The sequence below is a fragment of the Ixodes scapularis genome, unplaced genomic scaffold (genome assembly GCF_016920785.2).
Source record: "Ixodes scapularis isolate PalLabHiFi unplaced genomic scaffold, ASM1692078v2 PGA_scaffold2__306_contigs__length_199485367, whole genome shotgun sequence".
NCBI lineage: Eukaryota > Metazoa > Arthropoda > Arachnida > Ixodida > Ixodidae > Ixodes > Ixodes scapularis.
The window spans coordinates 163,357,344-163,379,640 of NW_024609857.1; the positions used below are offsets into that span (position 1 = coordinate 163,357,344).

Below are 22,297 nucleotides of genomic sequence, written 5' to 3' on the forward strand. Positions count from 1 at the left end.
TTGCTGCTTGTCGCTTTTTGCGAAGCATCCTCTCTTTTGGTCGGGGTTTTCTTCCCTGAGGCTCCGTTTTTACCTTGTTTCTCTGATGCACTAGCTTCCTGAGTCTCATGCAGGAGGGACAGATTTTCTTGTCCACCAGAACTGTGCAGTCTGTCCTGTGCCACACCTCTTCATACTTCACAGCTGTCTTCGAGGTGACAACGTTGGTAAAATCCTGTGCAGCGTAGCCCGAGCAGATGTGGCGCTTATTGAGGTACCCCAGTGGGCTCTTCACTTCCTCTGCACTGTTGAAGTTGGGGTGGTCTGATGCCAGGAAGCTCTGAGGCGGTACCACCCTTCCTCTGGCATTAACGCTGACGTTAAAGTTAGTGTTCACGATCAGCGCAATTTTAATGCGGAAAATGTCCTTGCTTAGTGAGGTCTTGTAGAACACAATGTGTTCGTCTGTGATATCAACTGACCACCCTTCGAATTGCCGCTCTTTTCCAATTGCTGCTAGAAGTTCGCAGAATAAACTTGGCTGTGAGCTATGCAGCTGTTCTGCATGTGTTGAACCAGAATCTGGGTGTACTTCCAACTCGGCTGCAGTTGAAAGGCTCTCTCCGTCCTTCTCCGATTGATAGAGATTCTCAGTAGCTTTGCAACAGCCTTCTAAGGGATCTTTACTAGACAGGTCGGCGCCCCCAGGCAACGTTGGCTGAGCACCTCCCGAAGAGTTATCCACGACATCTTCACACAGAGGCGTCTCACCTGACCGCCTAATCTCAGGCTTCGTATCAAAACGCGGCAAAGGGTCCGCGAACGACGCAAATATGCTTGGGACGGCGTCGGGTTTCAGGATCCACTTATCCTGTGGCCTTAAGACGACTTCTCCACGAATCTCGTGCTTGAAGTACTTCAGGATGCCGTGTTCTCTAAAGTGCAAATCACAGAGGACGTCCTTGTGCGATAGGTCTCGCCAAGGAAAGTTTCTCGACCATAGGGCGAGTTGTTTTTCATCCAAAGGGACTTTGAAGAAATGTCTCGCCTGAGTACCTGGCCCCGAACGTTTACGATGTCGACACTCCGGTGCGCAGCACGCCACCGGCATATTCCAGTAAGATTGCACACTCACGGATTGTCGCTTCACAAGTTTTGAGAAATGTGTGAACTCTTATGTTCTGGTATAAGCTTCTCTGCCTTGTTTTTCCGAGGCGTGAAATGAGCGCGGACGTTCCCGTCGCGGGCGGTTGCAGACGACCGAAGGAACGTTCGCGCGCGCGCGATCATTATTTTACGCCGACAGCAGACGACACTTGGAATGTGGTTTAATTAGAGCCAACAGGAACACAGATTCAATGTTTTATTGGTCAAAAAGAAGTATCGAAATTTCTCATATGTGACTACCAACTGCAGCAGAAACAATTTGAAAGTCGTCTGCTACTGTCATGCCCATGTCCCACTAGAGCGACATACAGAAACAAAAGACAATGACAAGCCTCAAGCCAGAGTCTTTCGCGATTTGAGAGGCTTTGTAGAATAAAAAAGGCTATGCTCAAACACGAGCACCATGCACGCGAGGGTGGCTTTGGCAGGCTTGCAAACGCTCGTGCTTACTTCATGAGCACCGAACGACTAAACACCTGCCAAAGGTACCATCGCGAGCATGCTGCCTGGGTTTGAGGCTTGTTGCTGTCTTTTGTCTCTGTCTGTCGCTCTAGTGGGACACGGGCTTCAGAAAAAGCGCCACGAACATCCGTAAGCTCAATAGGCCAGATGGAACGGCCACAAGCGCGCCGTCAATGATGATGATAGCGAGTATTAATGCGGAGCGCGCGCCCTCTAACAGGCGCCACGCATAGGGACCCCCCTCCGGAGTGGAGTTCCAACTGAGTTGGTTCTAATAACGTTGGCTGAGACGCTGTTTCTAGCAAGTCGGCCCTGGTTTGGAGCGCATGTTCGTTTAGTGTGCCCTTGAATAGGGGCGTGATAAAAACCTCCCATTCGCCAAGTTTTCAGTCACCAAGAGTTATACCTTTTTACTTGAGCGACACTATAGCGACTTAAATTAGTCGAGTCGCGTTTTTAGAGCTCGTGATTATCACTAGGGGCTGTTTGGCGCCCTGTGGTTGGCCCCGAGATGCTCGCCTAATCAAAACAATGTACGGCCAAACTCTCCCAATACACGGCTCTGCTATTAATCAGAGCCGTATATTAGGAGAGTTTGGACAACGGGAGGAGCAAAGGCCACCGCCAGCGCCGAAAACTCCCCCCCCCCCCCCCCCCCACCGCGGTTAGGGCGTAAACTAAAGGTACGACGCAGCGTCGACCAATCAGGAGACTGCAACGTCACAAATTTGCAAACGACATCTAAATCGTGAAATAGACGCGTTCAATCTGGGCCTCTCCTACTCCATCTCACAAATATCTGCAGTAAAGACAAAGGCACAGGCGGGTGAGCCTAGCTTAGCGAAATGCTTTTGTATGTAGGAGAACTCGTGCATAGGAGGCACTTTCCAAAGCCACGCGCTCGTGCACATGCCTTTGTCTGCACTACTGATGTTTGTGCAGATGGAGTATCGGTGACAGTTTGCTCTGGGCCCGCTTGCTAGGACAGCGTCTAAGCTGAGACTGGTTGAAAGAAAACAGTGCAAAGGGTGTGGCGCGCGAGCGTCTTGAGACGCGCATTCCCGCTCGTATCGTGCGCTGGCTTTGGCAGTGCTTTCCTTCCCTGTCTTAACTGAGAAGCTGTTTCTAGCAAGTCGGCCCTGGTTTGGAGCGCACGTTCGTTTATTCTACACTCGAATATTGGAGTGATGACAACCTCACATCCCCAAAGCTTTCAGTCATCGAGAGCTAAACCTTTTCACTTTAGCGACGCCAAAACTGCTTAAATTAGTCGTGTGATATATTTAGAGCACACGACCACTGCTAGGGGCTGTTTCGCGGCCTGTGGTTGGCCCCGAGATGCTCGCCTATTCAAACCAATGTATGGCCAAACTCTCTCTATAAACGGCTCTGCTATTAATCTATTAATTAAGTTGTAGCGCCATCTCCCGGTGGGAGCAGCAAGTAGACGACGTGTTGTCTGCCCGCAGCGCATATTGGGAAATATGGCCAAAAGGCGACGGGGGGGGGGGGGGGGGGGGGGGGGGGGGGCTTCGCTACCTCTGGCGTCTGCCAACGGGCATCACGTGGACTTTGGTAGGTTTTTTGCCTTGAGATTCCAAACGGTAACACTGAACTAATCAGTGCACATTTGGTAAAGGTTAAAGCTTTCCATATACAAGCGCCGAAATTTCCGGCTCGTTTTACAGCGGAAGGTCTGCCAAAACCACTCTATACATTGCTGAGAACAACGGCCTCTTGCAATTCATCCATGCCACGAATTATCAGGTTGTTTCTGCGACCCATATTCTTTTAGTCGTTATAGCACTATTAGGCAGAACGCCTGCTGGTTTCTTTAGCTGAGATCTGAGTGCTTTCCCGCCAAGCACCTTTTCTTACCTACCTCAAGGTGTTTGCAGAGTAATTTCAGAAGGCTTCTAAACAAGTAAAGAATATTAAGGCTCCAACACACGCAGTGAAGGTGATTGGATGGGGAAGCTGTGGTATTACCTGCAACGATTGCCCACCTGCGCTATAGGCCCTTCTTTGGCAAACGCCACCTGGTGTTTGACAGTCTTTGACAGCCTTTAACGTACCAGAGAACTTCCGCTTTATAAAAAGAATGAACGTCGAGCTGTCATAGCAACGAGCTCACCTTAAGACCACTGCTTGAAATGTAGAATAAACATTTAAGCACCAATTCTCCAGGTGAACGCAAAAAGAACGACGAAAGGCGAGATCCGTTAAAATGTGTCAAGTATTCTTCTAAACCAACTTGCCTCCTCCAAGATGTACCACTGAACAGCCGAACGCACTCGCTAAATCTACACCTTTGTTGTCCGTGTAGCATTTATGCTTTCTAGCACTATTGACATAAGCAAGCTCAACAGGTATGCAAAGACGGCGCGACCGGAAATGGTTTGGGACGCAAGCGGCAGTTCATGTTCGTAAACAGGAAAAGGGTCTATACAAAATGACTGACGAAAGAAAAGCAAATGCACTGTACCAAAACGTATTCTATATGAAATGCTTCGTACGCTGCCGCAACCGCAATCTTTACCGAGAAACGCATGCCGGCAGCGCTACGTGCTTAGTATCTCTCACGTCGTTTTAAATGAAATTTGGGGTTTTTACGTGCCAAACCAAGGACGGGCATCTGCCACGCTCCAGCGGAGGACTGAGGATTAATTTGGACCACCTGGGCCGGTTTTCTCGAAGCGATAGAAACCCCTTTTGGTAAACCACGGTGCCTAGGAAGGAAAAACTACCTAGCTACTGTAATAAACGGCTGGATATAGAACAACAATATTATTTTTGATTGGGCAGTAAGATGCGCCATCTAACGGTGAAACAAGCCAGTCATTTTGTTTATCCTCTTTTTCCGCTAGTTGTTATCGATCTGGTATGGTATTTTAAATCAAAATATAGTAATGTACTTGAAGACCAATTTATTTGCTTCAGATGGTACGAAGAAATTTTAGCTACTATGCTAGAGTTTGTCGACGAATATTCGAAAATGTAAGAAACATTTCCTTCAATGTGTTTCGCCATAAACAACGCATAACTTTCCCGAGTGCCTTCCAGTCTGGCAACGCCGAAGCTGTAGTTTGTCCCTTGCGACGCGCGTTTCTGCGATTCCTGCTGATCTCAACTGTTTGCCCTCTCTTCCGTTTGCCCAACCGATCCACCGGTGACAAGAAGCTAAGCTTCTCGTCACCGTTGAATTGCTGGCCACCGGGAATATGTAGAAACCTCGATGCTGTCGGCATACTGTCGGCGCACTGCGAACAGAAAAACAGTACAATGTTGCAGCTGTTCACCCGGAACAACGACTTTATCGAGGATAACCCCCTTTCTCCGCAAAGTAATCGCTGCTCATGAGTTGGCGTGCATAGTGTAACAAATTAAACGTGTTGGTATAAATATATACCAACTTCTCATTCGAAAAACATTTGTTTTTACTCACCATAAAAACACTTGCAAAGCTTATGTATCGTCATATGTCTTGGATCCCGGACTGTTGAAGAGTGATGCGTTCGCGGAATGCTGCCGTCGGTTAGTTTGGTAGTCCCTCTGAACTACCGCTTTGCTTGACGTGCTAATAGGTTGATGGTGCGTCATTAATATAACAACCAGGACCGAAATTAATGTTCAGCAGAACCAAGCAGAACTATTAGCCCTTTAAGCGAAGTCGTGGCCATTTTGCTTGTAGGTCTGCTCCTCCCTCGGCGCCCCTGCTCTCCCAGTCACGTGACCTAGAATTCGCCATTCTAGGGACTGTAGTTAGCTTTATCCCACGGTTCGCGTTCGAGAAAACAGGCCCAGGAGATCTTCTGACGTGCAACCGAAAGCTCTTTTACGCGGCGCCTTCTCCGCAATAAGCCTTCGTCGGATTACGGGCACCTCGACCGGGATTCGAAACCGCCACCTGGGGATCCGTACGCCGGCGCTTTGCCTCTGTGCCACCGAGGCTGCTTATCACGTGGTTTTGATACTTGTTATGTGGTTTTGTTATTCAAGCAAGTGCCAAAACCACTTGATAAGAGATAAGGCGCGCGCGTGGGCTTTCTGTCAACCATCTTATCTGTCGAGTACTGTTCTGTCATTTTTTTTCTTCATGCATTCTTCATTTATTTTTTTCTGATTCAAAATAGGTTGAGAGCTACATTAGTGAGAAAGAAGCATGCAATTCACCATACCCGTCCGAGGTGAATGAATTTCATTTGGTGTCAGCACATCGTATCACTAGTAGATTTACGAAGTCGTGTACTCATTGTATCTATAATTGTTCACGTCTCGGCGGGCGTTACAGCAGCAAGAGAAATAATTCAACGCCACAATAGCACAAAACGGAACGACTATAACCCCCTGCATAACAGAGAAGGCGCACCTATTTAGGTATCTCAATTTCACTCACAAGCCCGACCGTAGCCGGCGGTACCATCTGACGAAGCGAATCGAACAGCACCAAGAGTAAGTACATCGTCGCGACGCTTATAGTTTTCTTTGTGGGTTTATTATTCCCGGATAAACCAATCACGCACAAAAAAAAAAAAAAAAAAAAAAAAAAAAAAACGAAAGCTTGCGGCACTTTTACACCGCGTGAATGGTTTAGTCGGGAATAGCAAACCGGCAAAAAGAAAGTCGAGCGCCGTGGCGGTGCAGTCCCGGCACTGCATTACTGGTCGGTTGGTTGTGGTCAGACCTAAAGTGATACACGGAGAGCACATCTGTCGGCCTAAACCGACAGATTGTCCACCGCTGAACCGCGACAATGAAATTCAATCAGAATGTGGCGTCACTGATGGCGAACGGAACTGGGCGTTTTCAAAGACGCGAGTCAGCATCGTATAGGCTTGCTCGATCTTCGGCGGCCGACGGTTGTCCAGCGTCGCACCGAAGCGGAAAAGGCCGAAAAATTTGGTGACGTACCGAAGTACTTTTCGTTCTTCACTCCATGCGCTCCGAGCAACGAAGTCCAGGATCGTTAAGCCTTTGACGTTCGTCGCCGTACGAGTATGCGACGAAAGTTACGCGTCGAAAGGTGTCCAAACTTGTGCGCATGTACCGCGGGTGGTGTTGTAATTTGTTTGTCTCTGGCGAACTATAAGCGTCATATTCGCACGGTGTGTTGCTTTTCGAGAGGAAGATGGTCACTTCGGATTGTCGGCTGCTCTGGCGCAAGTAGCAATTAGAGCGCCGGCTCTTTCGATTCAAACTTTATACTCTTCTCAGGATTGAATTCGGAGTATAGGAGAGCATACCAATCGACAGAGAAGCTCTGAAATTTTTTTTCAAACAATAGGGCTCCTTATTGTATGAAGACCAGAGGCTTTGTTGCATTTCCATAGGAGTTAAGCCTTTTTCTTTTTTTACGTTTTCCTCGGGTAAATTCGCTCTTTGCGAATCTGACAAAAAAAAAAATGCACCATCTGTGGGCAACGCTGCACAAAATGGTAGTGCGGTAGGTTAAGAAACCGAATTCTGCGGTCGATTTAAAGAGCCTGGCCGCTATTTGGGACAGCCAGTAGTACTCCATAAAATAAAAAAAAAAAACGCTAAAAAGCATTTTCGGAAAAAAAAAAGCACCGTTAAGAGGTTAATACATTAATACGGGCCTGCCTCACGTCGTTTTTATGACATATGTACCCATGCACGCCTTGACATCCCACGCAAACGGTGGCGCTGCGAACGCTACGCCGCACGCGTGGACACTTTAGCTCGGAGAACTGTTATGGGCGTGCACAGCGGCAACGTGTAGGAAAACTTGAATTGTTTTTTTCTGAACAAAATTAGGTGTTTATATTCGATAAGTTTCCACTTCCCTGGCAAAGGTTAATTTTGCAAAGTGACATCAGTAGTCTGAAAAACCTAATAGCAATATGTTTCCATGCCTTGCGTTCTGATTACAGAATGTGCACAGGGTACTGATTGAGCAGAGATATAAAAACATGCAATTTCTATAACCGGTGCGTGCGATATGCTTATACAAGACAGACCAATGGTCTGGCGAAAATGTGTGAGTTTGTGGTCTTGCCAGCCACGAATGTTTCGAATATATTTGTGTTTTTGTTTCAGTTTGGAGCGCGCAGTCTCGACCTTAAGGGGGCACTGCGAGATCAAAGAAATGGCGCTGAAGGTCTTCATCGAGCACGGCATTGTCCATTCCCCCTACCCAGGGGGTTCTGTGCCAAAAATATCAGTGTATCAGGCCCTGAAAGAAAGACTGGCTCAATACGGCGAAGGAACCGCGTTGGTTAGTATCTTCATGTTTCTTCCCCTCATTACGTGACGGAAAGATGATTACCAGACAGACAACTATACCAAGCGCGACCATAGTTCCCTGCACACATTTAGTCGCAGGCGGAGGTATATGATCTTTTATATCTGCTTGTTTGTGCACACCCGCGTTGAGCTTAAAGCCTTCCAGATGATTGTCTAAAAGTAGCTATAATGATACGTGCATAATCACGACGAGTACGCTTCAAAAATGGCCCCAAGAATATCGAAAGACGGCCGGTTTCGTGCCACTCGTATGTATAGTTTTGGAATGACCCAAATACCTCTTCGGCACGAATGGGCATATGAGTCGTTGCCGCTCACAGAATAATTAAGATATGTTAATAGATCGATTTATGGATTCATTTTTGATGTTTATGGCGTAAAAACAATGAGGCCATTTGCGCCAAATTGATTGAATCAATCACTATAGTTTGGGAACGTTTTCCCAAACGTGTAACCTGAAGCTACGCTCTCAGACGGGGTGTAGAGGGATAGACCTCTTGTCCCATATGTAACACTCCAAAGCTACATTTCGGCGTTCAGTCCACTGATGTCCAGCTCGCGATACCAACTTTTACGCGCGGCTCGATAGCTGTTGGATATAACGTACTAAATAGCGAATGTGCGTATCAAAAACTACAACGAAAATAAAAGACAATTTTTTTTTTTGCAGCATTGCATAAACGTACATTAGCTATTTTAATAAGTTGTATCCCTCGATTATCAAGCAAGCGGCTCGTGAAATTTGGTACCGTCGGTTTGACGTCGGTGGACTGAACGTCGAATTGTTTTTTTGGGGTGTTACATATTTCTAAGAGTGTAGAATTAGTGTAGAAGGTGAATGCTAGCAAGAATGTCTATCACAAAGTCAAAAGAGGCTATATGGTTTTCTGAAAAAGGAGCAGGATGAAATGGGATCTGGTGTTAAAAAAATTTAGAAGAATGAGTGCCGTGCTAAGGCTCAAGGCAGGATAGGACCAGAACTTAAATATTTAAAATAGTAGCAGTATCGCCACACTGATCTGAATGGTTTGTTTTCTTCCCAAGCAGATACTTATAAACAGTAGAAGAGTGCCAATTATCACACGGCACAAAGAGGTTTCATGAAGTCGATTCTGGTATGAAGATATTTCACAGTACTCAATAGCAGCTTTAGTCATATGGAACTTGCCTTCACACTTTCTGTCTGCATCAACTGCAAAGGAGGAAAAAGCGATGACTTTATTAAATGCGCTCTTTTTTGATAGGGCAAACAGGCAGACCATTTGGAAAGGTTACCTGCACAATCCGCAAGCCGGTCGGCTTCCTGGTTGCCTGCTATGTCGATGACCGTCATGTGAAGCAGACATGAGTTCACATCGTTTTTGTTGTAGTCATATTTTTAGTATCTTTCAGAACACGTTGCAAGAATCACGCTCTGAGAGACATTAAACAGAACCGCCCCTAGTCTTATTCATAATGCTTTCAATCGCCAGTGATGGCGATCGAAATGCTGGCAAACCAATTCAGTCGTTTCGCTTTAGAGAAGCGTTCAGATTGTATAGCGCAGCCGAAATAAAATGAAGCCTCGGCACCCTATGCAGAAACATAAAAGAAAACTCTCACACTTCATATGCAGTTAAGAAAACTCTCGCTAAATTGCAGCTTACAACTTGCCGTGTTTCACTTTTAGAGAAAAAACGCTAAGAACTGGAATTTTGTGCATATTGAGATGAAAGAAAGGTCTAAGATGCAGTTCGTCAAAGCCGCGAGCGGGCGACGCGCGTATATAAATGTATATTTGGACTGTTTAAAGCGAGCGAGTTAAAAGCGAATACTTAAAATCGAAGGAATAACAACGTGGTGGACAAGCACAGGACAGCCACATAGTTGTCCTGTGCTTGTCCTCCGCCTTTTTATTCTTTCTATTTTAAGGAATGTATATTTATTTCGAATTAATTTTTGTAATTAGTTTACTGCTTCGATATTTTTCTTAACTGCAATAATAAGGAGCATCAAATAAGTAATTCAACGTGAATAACTAACATTGAAAGCTAAATAAATTGGCGCTGTAAATCTATATTTGAGCATGGATGTTAACGTATGCACTGTTAGCAAGTCCCGTGTATTTGGCGAATATTTGGGGTGAAAAACACGCTATTTACACAAATTACCATACATTTACACGATGAGTAACGGATAATTCATTCAGAAATCATGCGAGGTTGTAAAAAACGTGTTTTGGTTCGCTCATACACGCATAACCGTGTAGCCGACCTCGATAACACGCATCGCCCCCGGCGACGACCGCGGCATTGCCGGCTATCGAAGCACCGGAATGCTTGGGGACACACTTAGAAAGGACCGTCGAGACAAATGCCGCGGAAAGAAACATGTCTCGGAGACAGATATATGCACCAAAAGCAATTGCGCCATGTCGCAGGACGTTGGCGAAACCCGCGCTTACCGTTTCTCGCCGCCATCTTCTGGTCGATGGCAATGCGGCTTCCCTCATGTCGCCCATGTTTGTATTTAGTTTAGGGGTCCTGATAACAGTTTCTTAGACACCACAAATAAAGTTATGGGTCTAATTATTCGTTCCAAACAGTTAAAATGGATATAAAAAGCGTGTCCTCGGTGTGAACACGTGACATTGCAGTTGGTTTCGTTTTTGCTTCAACCTTCAACTGCAAGCGATCTGGCCACGGCGCAAGCGCAACGCCGATGTACGCTGGAAGCAAGCGCCGGTTGGCTTTCGTTGTTTTTGTTTGACCGGAGAAAATCTGGCAAGTACGCAAGGCGCCGCTACTGTTTTGGTTTGACGGGACGCGAGAAGCTTCGCATAGAGCTTCGGAGTTTGCGAGCACATAGTGAAGACGTGACCTGAGAAGTGCCCCTGTGATATTCCTGGAAGACGGAGAGTAGCATTCGTAATCGTCGTGTGTGCTTTGAAAGCGAAGGGAGTCACAGGGTCCACGAGTTCGCAACCACAAGCCAAGGTTCACGACAGCGCGGCGTTGACTTCGGCGATCTCGTTCTGTTTGGTGCAACCCGGCGATGCGAAAAAGAGCTGAAACATTCGTCGTGTGTGGTGCGGTGCTTTGTATTCCGGGTCTGTTTGAACCACGCTTTTAACACGGATCGCAAATTGTTTGTTGCGTGGTGGAGGTTCAACGGGTACAGTCCCGTCGTCGTCAGCTGATCCGGTCCAGCTGGTCCGGGAGGACGCAGCGAGCGTTTTTAAAAGTAAATCTTCCTTCGTTCCGTTTGAAACTGTGTAAGTATCCCGACACATACCGTGAGTAAGAAGCAGCGGGCGTTTTCAACAAAATTCCGTTGTTTTAATTGAATAATGGACTCCAGATTGTTGTCTTAAATCTGCCGTTTTTTATGCTTCGTGTTGGACTGCGTTTGCATAGCGACGCACACCGCTCGAGTAGATGATTCGGTCCTGCAACGAGTTTGTTGCGCCAATCATGCGGCGTGAATAAATTAGGGCAAGGTTTCCTACCTGCCCACAGATGCATGTACTGAGACCATTTTTTATGTTGTGAACGTAGTGCTCTTTCTTCATTTTGGAAGACGCGTTGGTGCATTTATTATGGTACAATCACTTGAGAGTTGAGCAATTGGAGAGCGAGCAAGCTTTCTCAACTTTGTCTCTTTCTCTCTGGCACTGCCCTGTTTCAGTTTCAGTAGGCATATCTACTAGCAGGTACAAACTGCTCTAAAGCAGGTAAAAAACGGGAAGCTTAGAACGGTGCGGACTCCGTATTTCGCGCTTTTCGCAAGGTGACAGGGTAAATGCTTTTGTGAGATATGCGGATTGTGCAAGCGATTTTGTTATGCCTGTCATTTGCGACTCTCCAGCAAAACGAATAAGATGATCTACTACAAAGGCGCAATCACAAGCCAAGATTTAAGATAGCAGTCGTTTGCTTCGGTGATCCGTGTAGCTGTATTTTACCCTGCTCTCTGCAACACCGTGTCATGACGAAGAGCTGGAACGGTCACGGTTTGTGCTGGCCTCCCGGTTGACAGAAACCCGCGTCGCCCGCATCGGCACCGAGTGCGCTTGGGTTGTTGATGCTCAAGCCTTTCATCCGCGGCTTGTCGCCAGCTCATCCTGCTGCTCAACGGTGAGGAAGCGGCGAAAGTAACCTCGGAAGTGAATGTAAATCCTCGTTCATTCAGTTATCCGGTGTCAAAGTGTGGAAGATGTCCAACGTGTAGTGAGGGCGGGAACTACGAGCGTTTTGCCTTGTTTTTGTAACCGAAACCAGACCAACGAGATAACTGCCTTGCGTACTCTAAAATGACGGAAGCAATAAGTTTCAACAGGTCGAGTACGTCACCGGGGATGTAGGCGAGACGGTGCACACTGTTTAAACGCTTGCAGTATCCACGAGTGGTACCAGGAAAGCGACGTCAACAGAGAAGGAGCTCGCGATTCAGCCCAATGCACTGCTACGGGCCCGTGTATCTTCAAAGTTCGGGGTGGTGGCAGTATAAAAAAAAGACGCATCAGCGCCCCACACCAGTGTTCACGAATAACACCGGTCACAAACTCCCAAGCCCCACCGCTCTTCTCGACACCGACACGACATACGACAACAAACTGCATCAAAACGCCCCAAAAGTGAAGGCGTCTGCTCCCGTACTGCAACTGCTGCAACTAGCGGAAGTGAAGTGTTGGGCGGATGTCCTTCACAAAAATATATAAAAAATGCTTTGCGCAAGGATCATTTTCATTTATTTTTGTATACGTAATGACAAAATCCCAATAATTTGTTTTCCTATCTGATTCAAGCTAGTCGGACTGCTCATAACACTGGTCAAGCAAGAAAATAACAAAAATTTGAACTTTTTCATCACCGGTTTAAGATTTATTGTTAACATATCGTTATTTATTGCAACGGACTAACATTATAGATTTTGCCTCCATACTTTTTAAATGCAAACAGTTCTAACACACGGCTGTCCATTGCGCCGTGTTTTGTGTATTCTTCTATAAATCTGTAATGGTCAGCGACCAAAGAGCTCACCCGCACATGTCAAGCTTATATGCGCCGCGGGGAGAAATGGATATCGAGTAGGAAGTGTCGGGCGTAGTGTCGGTTGTTGTGTTTGTGTACATGTCGGTGCTGTGTAGCTGTGTGCTGTGTTGTCTGCGCTTATGTAGGGTTGCTGTGTAGTCGTGGTCGTTCGCAATGTTAACAGACTCGTCTTTTTTTTTTGAACAGGCTGCTAGAAATCTCGATAGGTGGCGCAAGTTACCGCCCGATTCTAAATAGTTTGCTCAAGTTATTTATCCATGTAAGTTCGGCATTCGCTTTTTTTTTTTTTTTTTTTGTCTAGCGGCTCGCCGACCGCCGACAACGCACGTACGTACCTTTGCAAGTAGCTACGTCCGCCGCTTGGAGACTTCACTGTGTATAAAAGACATCGAACGAGAACTAACGCGCCCTGTGTGCTTTCAATTCGGCTGAAAGGCGCGCGGCTCGCTGGGCTCGTCTCTCGCCTGTTCTCGGCCGCTGGCCGCCATGTTTCATAAGGAACACGCTCGAAACGGTTTTGCGGAAGGCAGACACGGTGTAGCGTGTTAAGTTTACACAGCACCTCATGTGTAGACGAAAAACACAGATGGCCTCGTGTAAAACGAACACGTTTCGACGTGTCCGCTATGGGACGACGGTTTACACGTCTGGGCGTGTTATTTTTGCTAACAGTGTAGTACTAATTTCAAGTAATCTGGAGAGCATTTCATTTTTGTTTAAATAAAACGGTAAATACCTTTTGCGTTTCGTCGTTTCATTGCACGATACTCTCGTAGATATATAAAAAAAACAGAGGATCGCAAAAAAGTTGTCGACGACCAGAACAAACATCATAGAGTAAACGTTTTGAAAACGACGGTCAAATCTGTATAATCCTTGCATTATTTAAGTTAGCCGAATATAAATATCACCATCCGCTTTGGCTCACACTGCTGCATAAAAAATGGTAAAAGCAATGCAGTCGGGACCCATTGTTGAACAGAGTGGTAAAAAGTGAAACATGATACCCCAAATAGAAAAAAAAAAGAATACAATGAACAAATCAAGAGGGGATGCAAGCTGTGTCGGGAGGTGTGGATATAGTCTCGGGAAGGTTTTCTTGATTCTCTTTGGCATCACCACCTTAATCGTGAGTGGCGGTGATATAACTTTGGGCTACAGCTCGACTAGGATCTCCAACAGTCGAGCGCACTGTCAAGTGCCCCTCTCTCCCCCTCCCCCCCCCCCCTCACGCTCTAAAAAAAGCCCGTGCATCTGGTTTCCCGCACAACACTCGGAGAGCCAATCAGCGCAACTTACGGAGGCAGCTCAGCGAATGACGATACCAAAACATATGTTTAGACCAAAAAACGCAGTCTGAGTTGTGACATTAAGCAATGCAAAACGTCACGCTTGCATTGCTTAATGTCACAACTCAGACTGCGTTTTTTTGGTCTAAACATGTGTTTCGGCATCGTCATTCACTGATCTGCCTCCGTAAGTTGCGGAGATTGGCTCTCCGAGTGTTGTGCGGGAAAGCAGACGCACGGGCTTTTTTTAAAATGCAGACTTATTGCTCCGCATGACAAAACGAATACTGAGGACTTGATACCAACTCGGTATTGTGTCGGGGATTACATCCTGAGAAATGCCGACCCTTGATGAGCAAAGTTGAAGCGGGCGTTTATTGAGGCGAAAGCCTTACTTGTCCCATTGATCGAAAAAGCGTCGTATAAACTTATAAAATACGATTTAGCGGCTCGCGCCGCTCAATGAGCGATTCTACTTGTCCAATTACCCTGGCGTCGTCCTTGCGGTCGTCCTACACCTTTAGGACCTCACTTGTAACATTTCGTGAAAAACAAGCGGCGTCGGCGGCGTTATTGTTGTACCCGAAAGATGGGCATAAAAATACGTCATCAAGCGTCATCAGCGTTATGGCATCAAGCGTCATCAGTGTGATGTCATCAAGCGTCATTATACGCCATCAGTGTGATGTCACCGCCGGAGCACCGTGTGCAAAAGGTGCGATTTGGACTTGATCTGTTTTTGTTGTGTGCCTCGTGCGATCGACTGTGAGGCGACCGCGCCTCAACACCGCCAGCCGCGTCTACATCTACCGCGGATTCCGCAGGCAAATGTTGCCGCCCACGCAAATACGCCAAAGCCTTCTTAACTGTCCTCCTCTAGGCGTCGTCCCTAAGGTCATCCTAGGTGTCGTCCTTAAAGGGCCCATGAAAAGAATTTCGGGTTAGGATAAATCATTTTAGATTGGGATTTTACTAATAGCGCATCGTTTAGTGGGCCAAACAAAAAAAGGTAGAAAATCAAAAGCCTGACTTTCAGTGCGAAAATTTGAAAACACAGCTGACTATTTCGTACCTCCTCCCCTTCGCAACCTCTCTGTTTTTTCACTGTGATACATCTGCGGTCCCAAAATCGCGTCATCGGGTTCAAACGCACGTCACACGAAACCGGGCCTCACTTACACCCTTCACCGCTAAGCTGGTATTGTGGTAGGAGCTACGCGCTTGCCGAACCAATCAGCCGCCTCCCTTTCATCACCTAACCTCATTCTTTGCGGGTGGGTATGCGCGAAGGAGCGTGATCACGTGGCAAGTGTGGCTGGCCCAACGAGCACGTAGCTTCCACAGCACTGTCAGCTTTGGAGTGAACAGGTTGGGGAAAGCAACTTTTGTCTGAATTTTGAGCGACGGGCTGATCTCCTAGGGGGACAACGGCTCTGTCCGGGTACACAAAGCAGATTCCGAGCAAAAGGGGCCTCTCCTCTTTTCGTCTTCTTGAACTGTTTAGTGGAATGCGCGATTTATGAGTTGAGGAGGAAAGCTAAACAGGAAAAGTTGGAAAAGGGTCTCATGACCCCTTTAAGGTCGTCCTAGAAGTCGTCTAAGACGTCGTTCTTGATATCATCTTAGATGTCGCACTAGACGTTGTTCCTAACGTCATCCTAGAGGTCGCCCCATACGTCGTCCTCTAGGCGTCGGTCTGGACATCGTCCTTAAAGTCGTCCTAAAGGTCGTGCAGGAAGTCGTCCTTGAGGTCCTCCGTAAGGTCGTCATAGACGTCGTCCTAGGCGTCGTACTAGAGGTCGTCGTAGACGCAGTACTTGGCGTCGATCTGTAGGAGGTCGTCCTCCACGTCGTCTTAAACATTAATACCTGTAGAATCATTACTCGAAATCATTTCTTCTACGGGCCTATGATACTTTCGCCCTCCTACATGTAAACAGTCTTAAGTGTATTTGTGTTTCGTTTTATGGCGGATTTTCCTAGATTCTTCTGGCTTCACTTCTTACTTCCGTCCTAACTCTAGCCAGTCCTTTTGCATTTTCAAAACACATTACACCCCCCCTAACTTAAACAAAAAAAAAATGGTGGTGGAAATAAAAAAACACTGAAAACACTGCAAGCGATGAGTTTGTGAAAAAAAATGAAAGGCCAAAAGAAACTTGTCACAACAGTGCTGAAGTTCAAAGTTAGCTTTCAGTGTCTGTATGGTAGGGGCTTATTCCCTCTCCATGCTTTGGCAGTGTAGTGGCTGTCGCTTGACAGCTACTACACTGTCGTCTTTAGTGGTTTCAACTATTTCAGTACGTGCTGAGGTGCTTCCAGTCTGAAATTGAAGGTCCTTGTCCTCGTCATCGGAGTTTTCATGTTAGAAATTTTCGACTAGGATGATACTCTTGATCGGACTTTACCCTCTTAAAGAAATTCGCGTTTCTTGTTGTTTCCATATCACGACGACTTATTGTGATTTTCGATCGTTGGGCCAATGTCACCACGTACGGATAGGGTCAAAGCACGTGGTTAGCTTGCTCTGCTCCTTTTGCTTGCACAGTATTCTGTCCCCCAGTTTGAGCGAGTGATGTTGTGTGTGACGCCTTGCATCGGTATACTGTTTGTATTTCCTTTTTGCAACATTGTCGTCTCGGCGCACATCATTGTTTGGTTTGCTTCGTTTGATATGTGTTGTGGTAACACTGTCTGCATCTGTCCGAGAAAAAGGTCGTACAGAGACATTCTTGTTATGGCGTGAGCAGTTGTTTTGTAGCACATTAGGAAGGCATGGATGACTGGCATCTAGTCCCTTCCATGGACATGCAGTGCTTTGTCCGCCTTGGTTAGCTTCTGGACAAAGCACTCTGCTTCAACCTTGGCCTCAGGCCAAAGAGGCGTCACACTGTGGTACTTGAAGCCTAGTTCTGTTGCAAGCTTTTTAAAGTTTCTTTAGCTGAAGGGAGGTCCGTTGTCCTTCTTCACCCGCCAAGGAATCTCTCTTCGTGAAAGTGTATGGCACAGAAACTGAAGGGTTCTTGCCGCCTTTGCCGAAGCCACCACCTTCACCATGGGCAAGCGCAAGTGCTCGTCGATGAGTATGAGCAGGTGGTTGCCATCGGGACAAGAACCAGCGAAATCAATGCAAATGTTTTTTTTATGGGCCACTCGGAAGAGGTGTTGGTTCTACAGGGTCACGATGGTACGTGAGTGTCGAGAACTGAAACGGAATGCAGTTATGTACCGCTTGTTCTACTATAATTTTCCGCTCCGGAAACCATACTGAAGTACGGAGAAGTTGCTTGGTCTTCAAGATATCCACGTGTGCCTTTTCAGCGAGCTTAACAACACGTTGCTGAAGACCTGCCGGCAGTACGAGCCTGGTGCCACTCAGAATGAGGCCACCATGTGTCACTGCAAGTTTTGACTCGACGTTCTTGTAGAGCTTGATTGCGGAAAAATTTCACAATGCATGTCTTTGTGAAACCTTAGCTTGAATGGATTGTCGCAGCTGGCAGTGCGTAGCTTTTTTGCTGGCTGATTCAATTACTTCTCGTGTCATCATTGCCTTTGATCCCGTGTCATCATTGCCTTTGGGACAGGAACAAAAGATACTCATCAGGAACTTTATCTTGTATCCATTTCCACTGAACTTCAGTGGATACCGTGATATGCAGTCGGATGGATTGTCTATGCCCTTCTGGTGATGTACCAAGAAGTTGTGAAGCTGAACGCTCAGACATATACGCACACTCCTTCCGGAGGTTCGAACAGAAAGGTTAGTCAAGAGGCTACGCAGAGGCTTGTGAGTGGTGTGGATATTGAAGTGAGTCCTGTAGATATACACGTTGAAGTGCTTTATTTCCCACACCCCGGCCAGGGTCCCTTTTCCGATCTGGGAGTAGTTGCGCTCCGGACAAATTAGACAACCGCTGGCGTAGGCGACCACCTGGAGTTCGGTTCCATTCGCTTGTGTTACGATGGCTTCCTGACCTTGTGAGCCAGCATCCCGGTCAGATGAGTTGTCTTCTTTCTGTCAAAGCATGCCAGAGTGTGACCACTAGTGAGAGCGCTTTTAAGCACGTTTAGAGCTGCTTGATATTCCGCAGTCCACTTCCAGTCAGCGTCTTCCTTTGTGAGATTACGCGTAGGGGCGGTCAGATCTGCCAGGTTGGGAATGAATCTTCCTGAGTAGGTGATCATGCCCAGCTAGGAGGCTTGCCACTTCTGTTGTACCGCTTGGTGAGGCAATGTCAAGGAACGCCTGGACTTTCGCTTGATCGGGTTTCACGCCTTTCGTTGAGATGTAGCCAAAGAATGTCAACTGGCGTTGGGGAAAGGAGCACTTTCTTGGGTTGAATGTGAGTTAGCATTCCATGAGGCGTTGCAGCACGCCTTCAGTGAGTCGTCGCTGATGTTGATGACTCCTGGAATCCCAGTGAGCACTTGTCCGATCGTGTTTTGGAACAGCTTAGCCTCAGCATAAATTCCAACGTTCAGCCGGTTGTATCATAGTCCGAAGTGTTACAAAAATTGTAATGTCTCTTAAGTCCTCGCGCAGCACTAGCCGGTGATATCCGTCGTTGAGGCCAAGCTTCAATGAAAAAAGTATCACCACTGAGGCTTGTGACGAGATAATTCAGCGTTGGTAAATCATGTCACTTTCTAGTGATGGCTTGGTTCGCCGGGCGCATGTCCACATACATTCGCACAGAGCCAAGCGCATGTGGCTTTGGTGCAACAACTATGGGACACACCCATCTGATGGGACCTGTTGCGTGCTCGATTACATCAAGCTCCTCCAGTCGACGTATCTCTTCTGTAACCAGATCATAAAAGTTGAATGGGATGGGCCGTAACTTTTGTGCCACCGGTGGAACTGCGTCATCAAGGTACAGCTTCACCTTCACTCTCTTGAGCTTTCTAGGTAATTTAAAATGTCTTGGGTGCATTTCCTGAATGTTTTGTGAGGGAGAGGCCTAGTGCACTATCAAGGCGAGACCCAGGGCTTCAGCTTACTTGAAGGAAACAGCGCCTCACTCGGTGTTTTTATCACCGTGACGGTGTCTTTATCATTGTGACGGTGTCTGGTAGCTTGCCATCTTTGGAACCAAATGAAGCAGAAAACTTGCCCATCAAGGGAAATTCTGTTTTAGACCCGCAAGCAAACAGCTTTGACACTAGATCGCTTAGGGTTGGTCTGGTTGCGATGTCGCTCTACGTGCTGTGACTCATGATGCTCACTGATGGTCCCATGTCTACGATGAAATCGGGTGGTTCTCATATCAACCCGTTCGCATTTCTACCCTCTCGTTTTTACCTTCTCATTTCAACCCAGCGCAAAACAACTTTCGCGTTTCTCCCTTTCTCATTTAAACCGTTCTCAAAACAAACTTTCGGGTTTGGACCCTTCTCAAAACGACTTTTCTCATTTTAACCTTTCTCATTTCAAATTTTCTCAAAACATACTTTCTGGTTTTGACCATTGTCAGAAAGACTTTTCTCATTTTAACCTCTCTCATTTGGAACCCAAATTAATCCAACATCATGATCTCGCAATCTTTCTGCGGTATATACGGCGAATTCGGGTAATTAATTGCCTTCGAGCCCTTGCCTGTGGCACCGGCGACCAAAAACGCGCCAGTGGTGCATCACGTGACCCTCTCCACCCGAATGCAAAGCACAATGAACTGGCGTTTTTATTTGACGTGGTCGCGAGTGAGCTCTGTTAACGTCTTCTTCGATCATTCTATGGTACCATGAGCACGCTGCATACGCCAACAACATAAATTACGACTCTTTGAGATGTGTGTAAACAGAAGCGGCTTCACAAAACGTTTCAAAATATTGGCATTACCGCAGTCCGTACAGCTGACAGAATATTAAAATATAAAATCAATGAAAGGGCAGATGTATAAATCAGTGTGGTGCTGCCCGCACGCGCGTCAAATTTCAATAAACTTTGTTTCGATTTTCGATTAACTGTTGCCACGGAGGCTTGCTAGCATCGCTTTCCATATTCTGTTTACTGTTAGTAGAGAGTTTTAGTAGATCGTTCCCATGACTCCGATAACGGTACCCGATACTCCGCCACCGCCTCCCTTGCGCATGCATAGTATCATTATCGGGGCTATCGGGGGTATCGGAACGGTCTACTGAAACTCTCTAGTACCTTTTTTGGAATCCTCAGTCTTCTCATTGCACCCACCCTCCTTGAAATTGTAATGCGTGTTCAAGTTTCAAACTGCATCACAATGCATACTTTTTTTTCAGCGGTGTAATAACTTGTTATTACAGAGTTGTAAAATAAAGTGATGTATTATGCAGCCCGTGTCTCAGAGCAAACATACCTTGCTCAGGCTGGATAAATTCTTTCAAAAATGTTGACTTCCTTTGAAACATAAATTATCTTTCTCTTCGTTGTTTTTGCTATCTTGTTTTAGAGCACAAAAGGGTGCCTGTCTCGATGGCTTCGTTTGCCACTCGAACCCGCTATTTGCCGCCTCGGCGAGCATTGTTTCGTTTGGTTCCCTATCCCGATTCGGATGTGCCGATACCGGATACAGTCTGGCAGACAAGCTGCCCGACCTCTTCGAGCTCGGGAAAACTTCTGCTGGTAAATTGCCGGTACACGTCTGAGAAGCGCAACCCAAAAAGCTTGCACCCGCCAGCCTTTGACCACGCGAACGCCCTTGCCGAAGACATGGGAAAACTTCTTTTCAGGGAAAATGAACACCCGAATTGGCCATTACAAGCAATAACACACGACAAGCACAATGATCCGTCCGCTCCACACGACAACATCTTAACGACATACAGCGACAGAAGAGAAATGAAGTACCGAATCTGCGCTTGCACTTTTGAAACCACGTCACCATGTGACCACGTAGCTGCGTCAGCAGACTCTGCGTGGCACGCAGGCATAAGGAAAATTGTTTCATGTGCTATGCAAGAGATGGTGCCGCTTCGCTTCATCTTCAACCTTCATCCTCAACCGTTTTTTCCTTCTTTCTATAACTCACTATGGTGTTCAAATGACAACGGGTTCAAATGAGAAAGGGTCGAAACGCGAAAGGTTAAAACGCGAAGGGCGTTTTGCGAATGGGTTCAGACGAGAAGGGTTCAAACGAGAATGGGTTCAAATGAGACGGGTATAAATAAGAAAGGGTCGAAACGCGAAAGGTTAAAACGAGAAGGGCGTTTTGCGAATGGGTTCAAACGAGACGGGTTCAAATAAGAATGGGTTGTTTCGAGATACACCCATGAAATCTACATAAGAGACATTGATGGTCAACGTTACTTTCGGAGCTTTTGAGCTGTCGCGTTGGACTGCGAAAACTTAGTCGTCCGACTTTGACTCTGAACTGCGCATGGTTAGCCAGTGGGCCATGTCGTGTTCACGTTGTTGGTCTTTTTCTCTACATGCGTCGGCAAAAAGTCCTCACTTTCTGTAAGCTTTGCACGTTTTGTGTATTGCTGGAGAGGAGAACTTTCTTTATAAGGCCACACTCCGCCCTAGTTAAAATCTTTCTTTTTGAATGAAATGGATGGTTTCGATTTTGAATTGTGGTTGCCCTACCGAAAAATCAAGTATAACCTTTTGCTAACTGGATTATGAAACTGAAAATCTGACTAAGTTTTGTCCTAGACACCTGAAATTCAGTTTGCAAACAATTGTCTACGAACCAGATTCTGTTCAGTCTCAACGGAATTCAGTTTATCGTTGAGTATCAGCGAAATTTTGTTGAGTTTTGATAAAACAGTTGCAGCGCTAGCCACTCCAGCGGCGACTGAAGTCACGGCAAATACCTTTGGTCGGGATGCTATATTCGTTCAATTACAGAGCGCTTTCCGCCGTTCCGCAATTGCAATCGCGCTCGTACGTCAAAAAAAAAAAAAAAAGATACAGAAAGATTCAATAGAGCTGAACAATCACGTGGTTTTGTTATGACTAGGTGCATTTTATGCTTCGTTTCACCTTACAAAGCACCACAGCGAACTCTACAAGCCATCCCAACCAAACTAGCGCTGTGAGAGTATCACGTGCCCACGCGCCTTGCGCGTTGTTGCAAATGCCCCTTCGGAAAGTCACGTGAAGGTCACATGGCGCTTGATCGG

General features: G+C 46.6%; 1 protein-coding gene across 1 annotated transcript in view; it reads left to right on the plus strand.

Annotated features, from left to right (window-relative positions):
- Nucleotides 1-7,714: 7,714 nt before the first annotated feature.
- The window catches only part of LOC120848041 (long-chain-fatty-acid--CoA ligase-like), a 38,023-nt gene continuing 23,440 nt past the window's right edge, over nucleotides 7,715-22,297 (plus strand). The window contains exon 1 of the mRNA XM_040219952.1: nucleotides 7,715-7,843. Coding sequence (XP_040075886.1) covers nucleotides 7,715-7,843 — 129 coding nt within the window. The remainder of the gene's footprint in view (nucleotides 7,844-22,297) is intronic.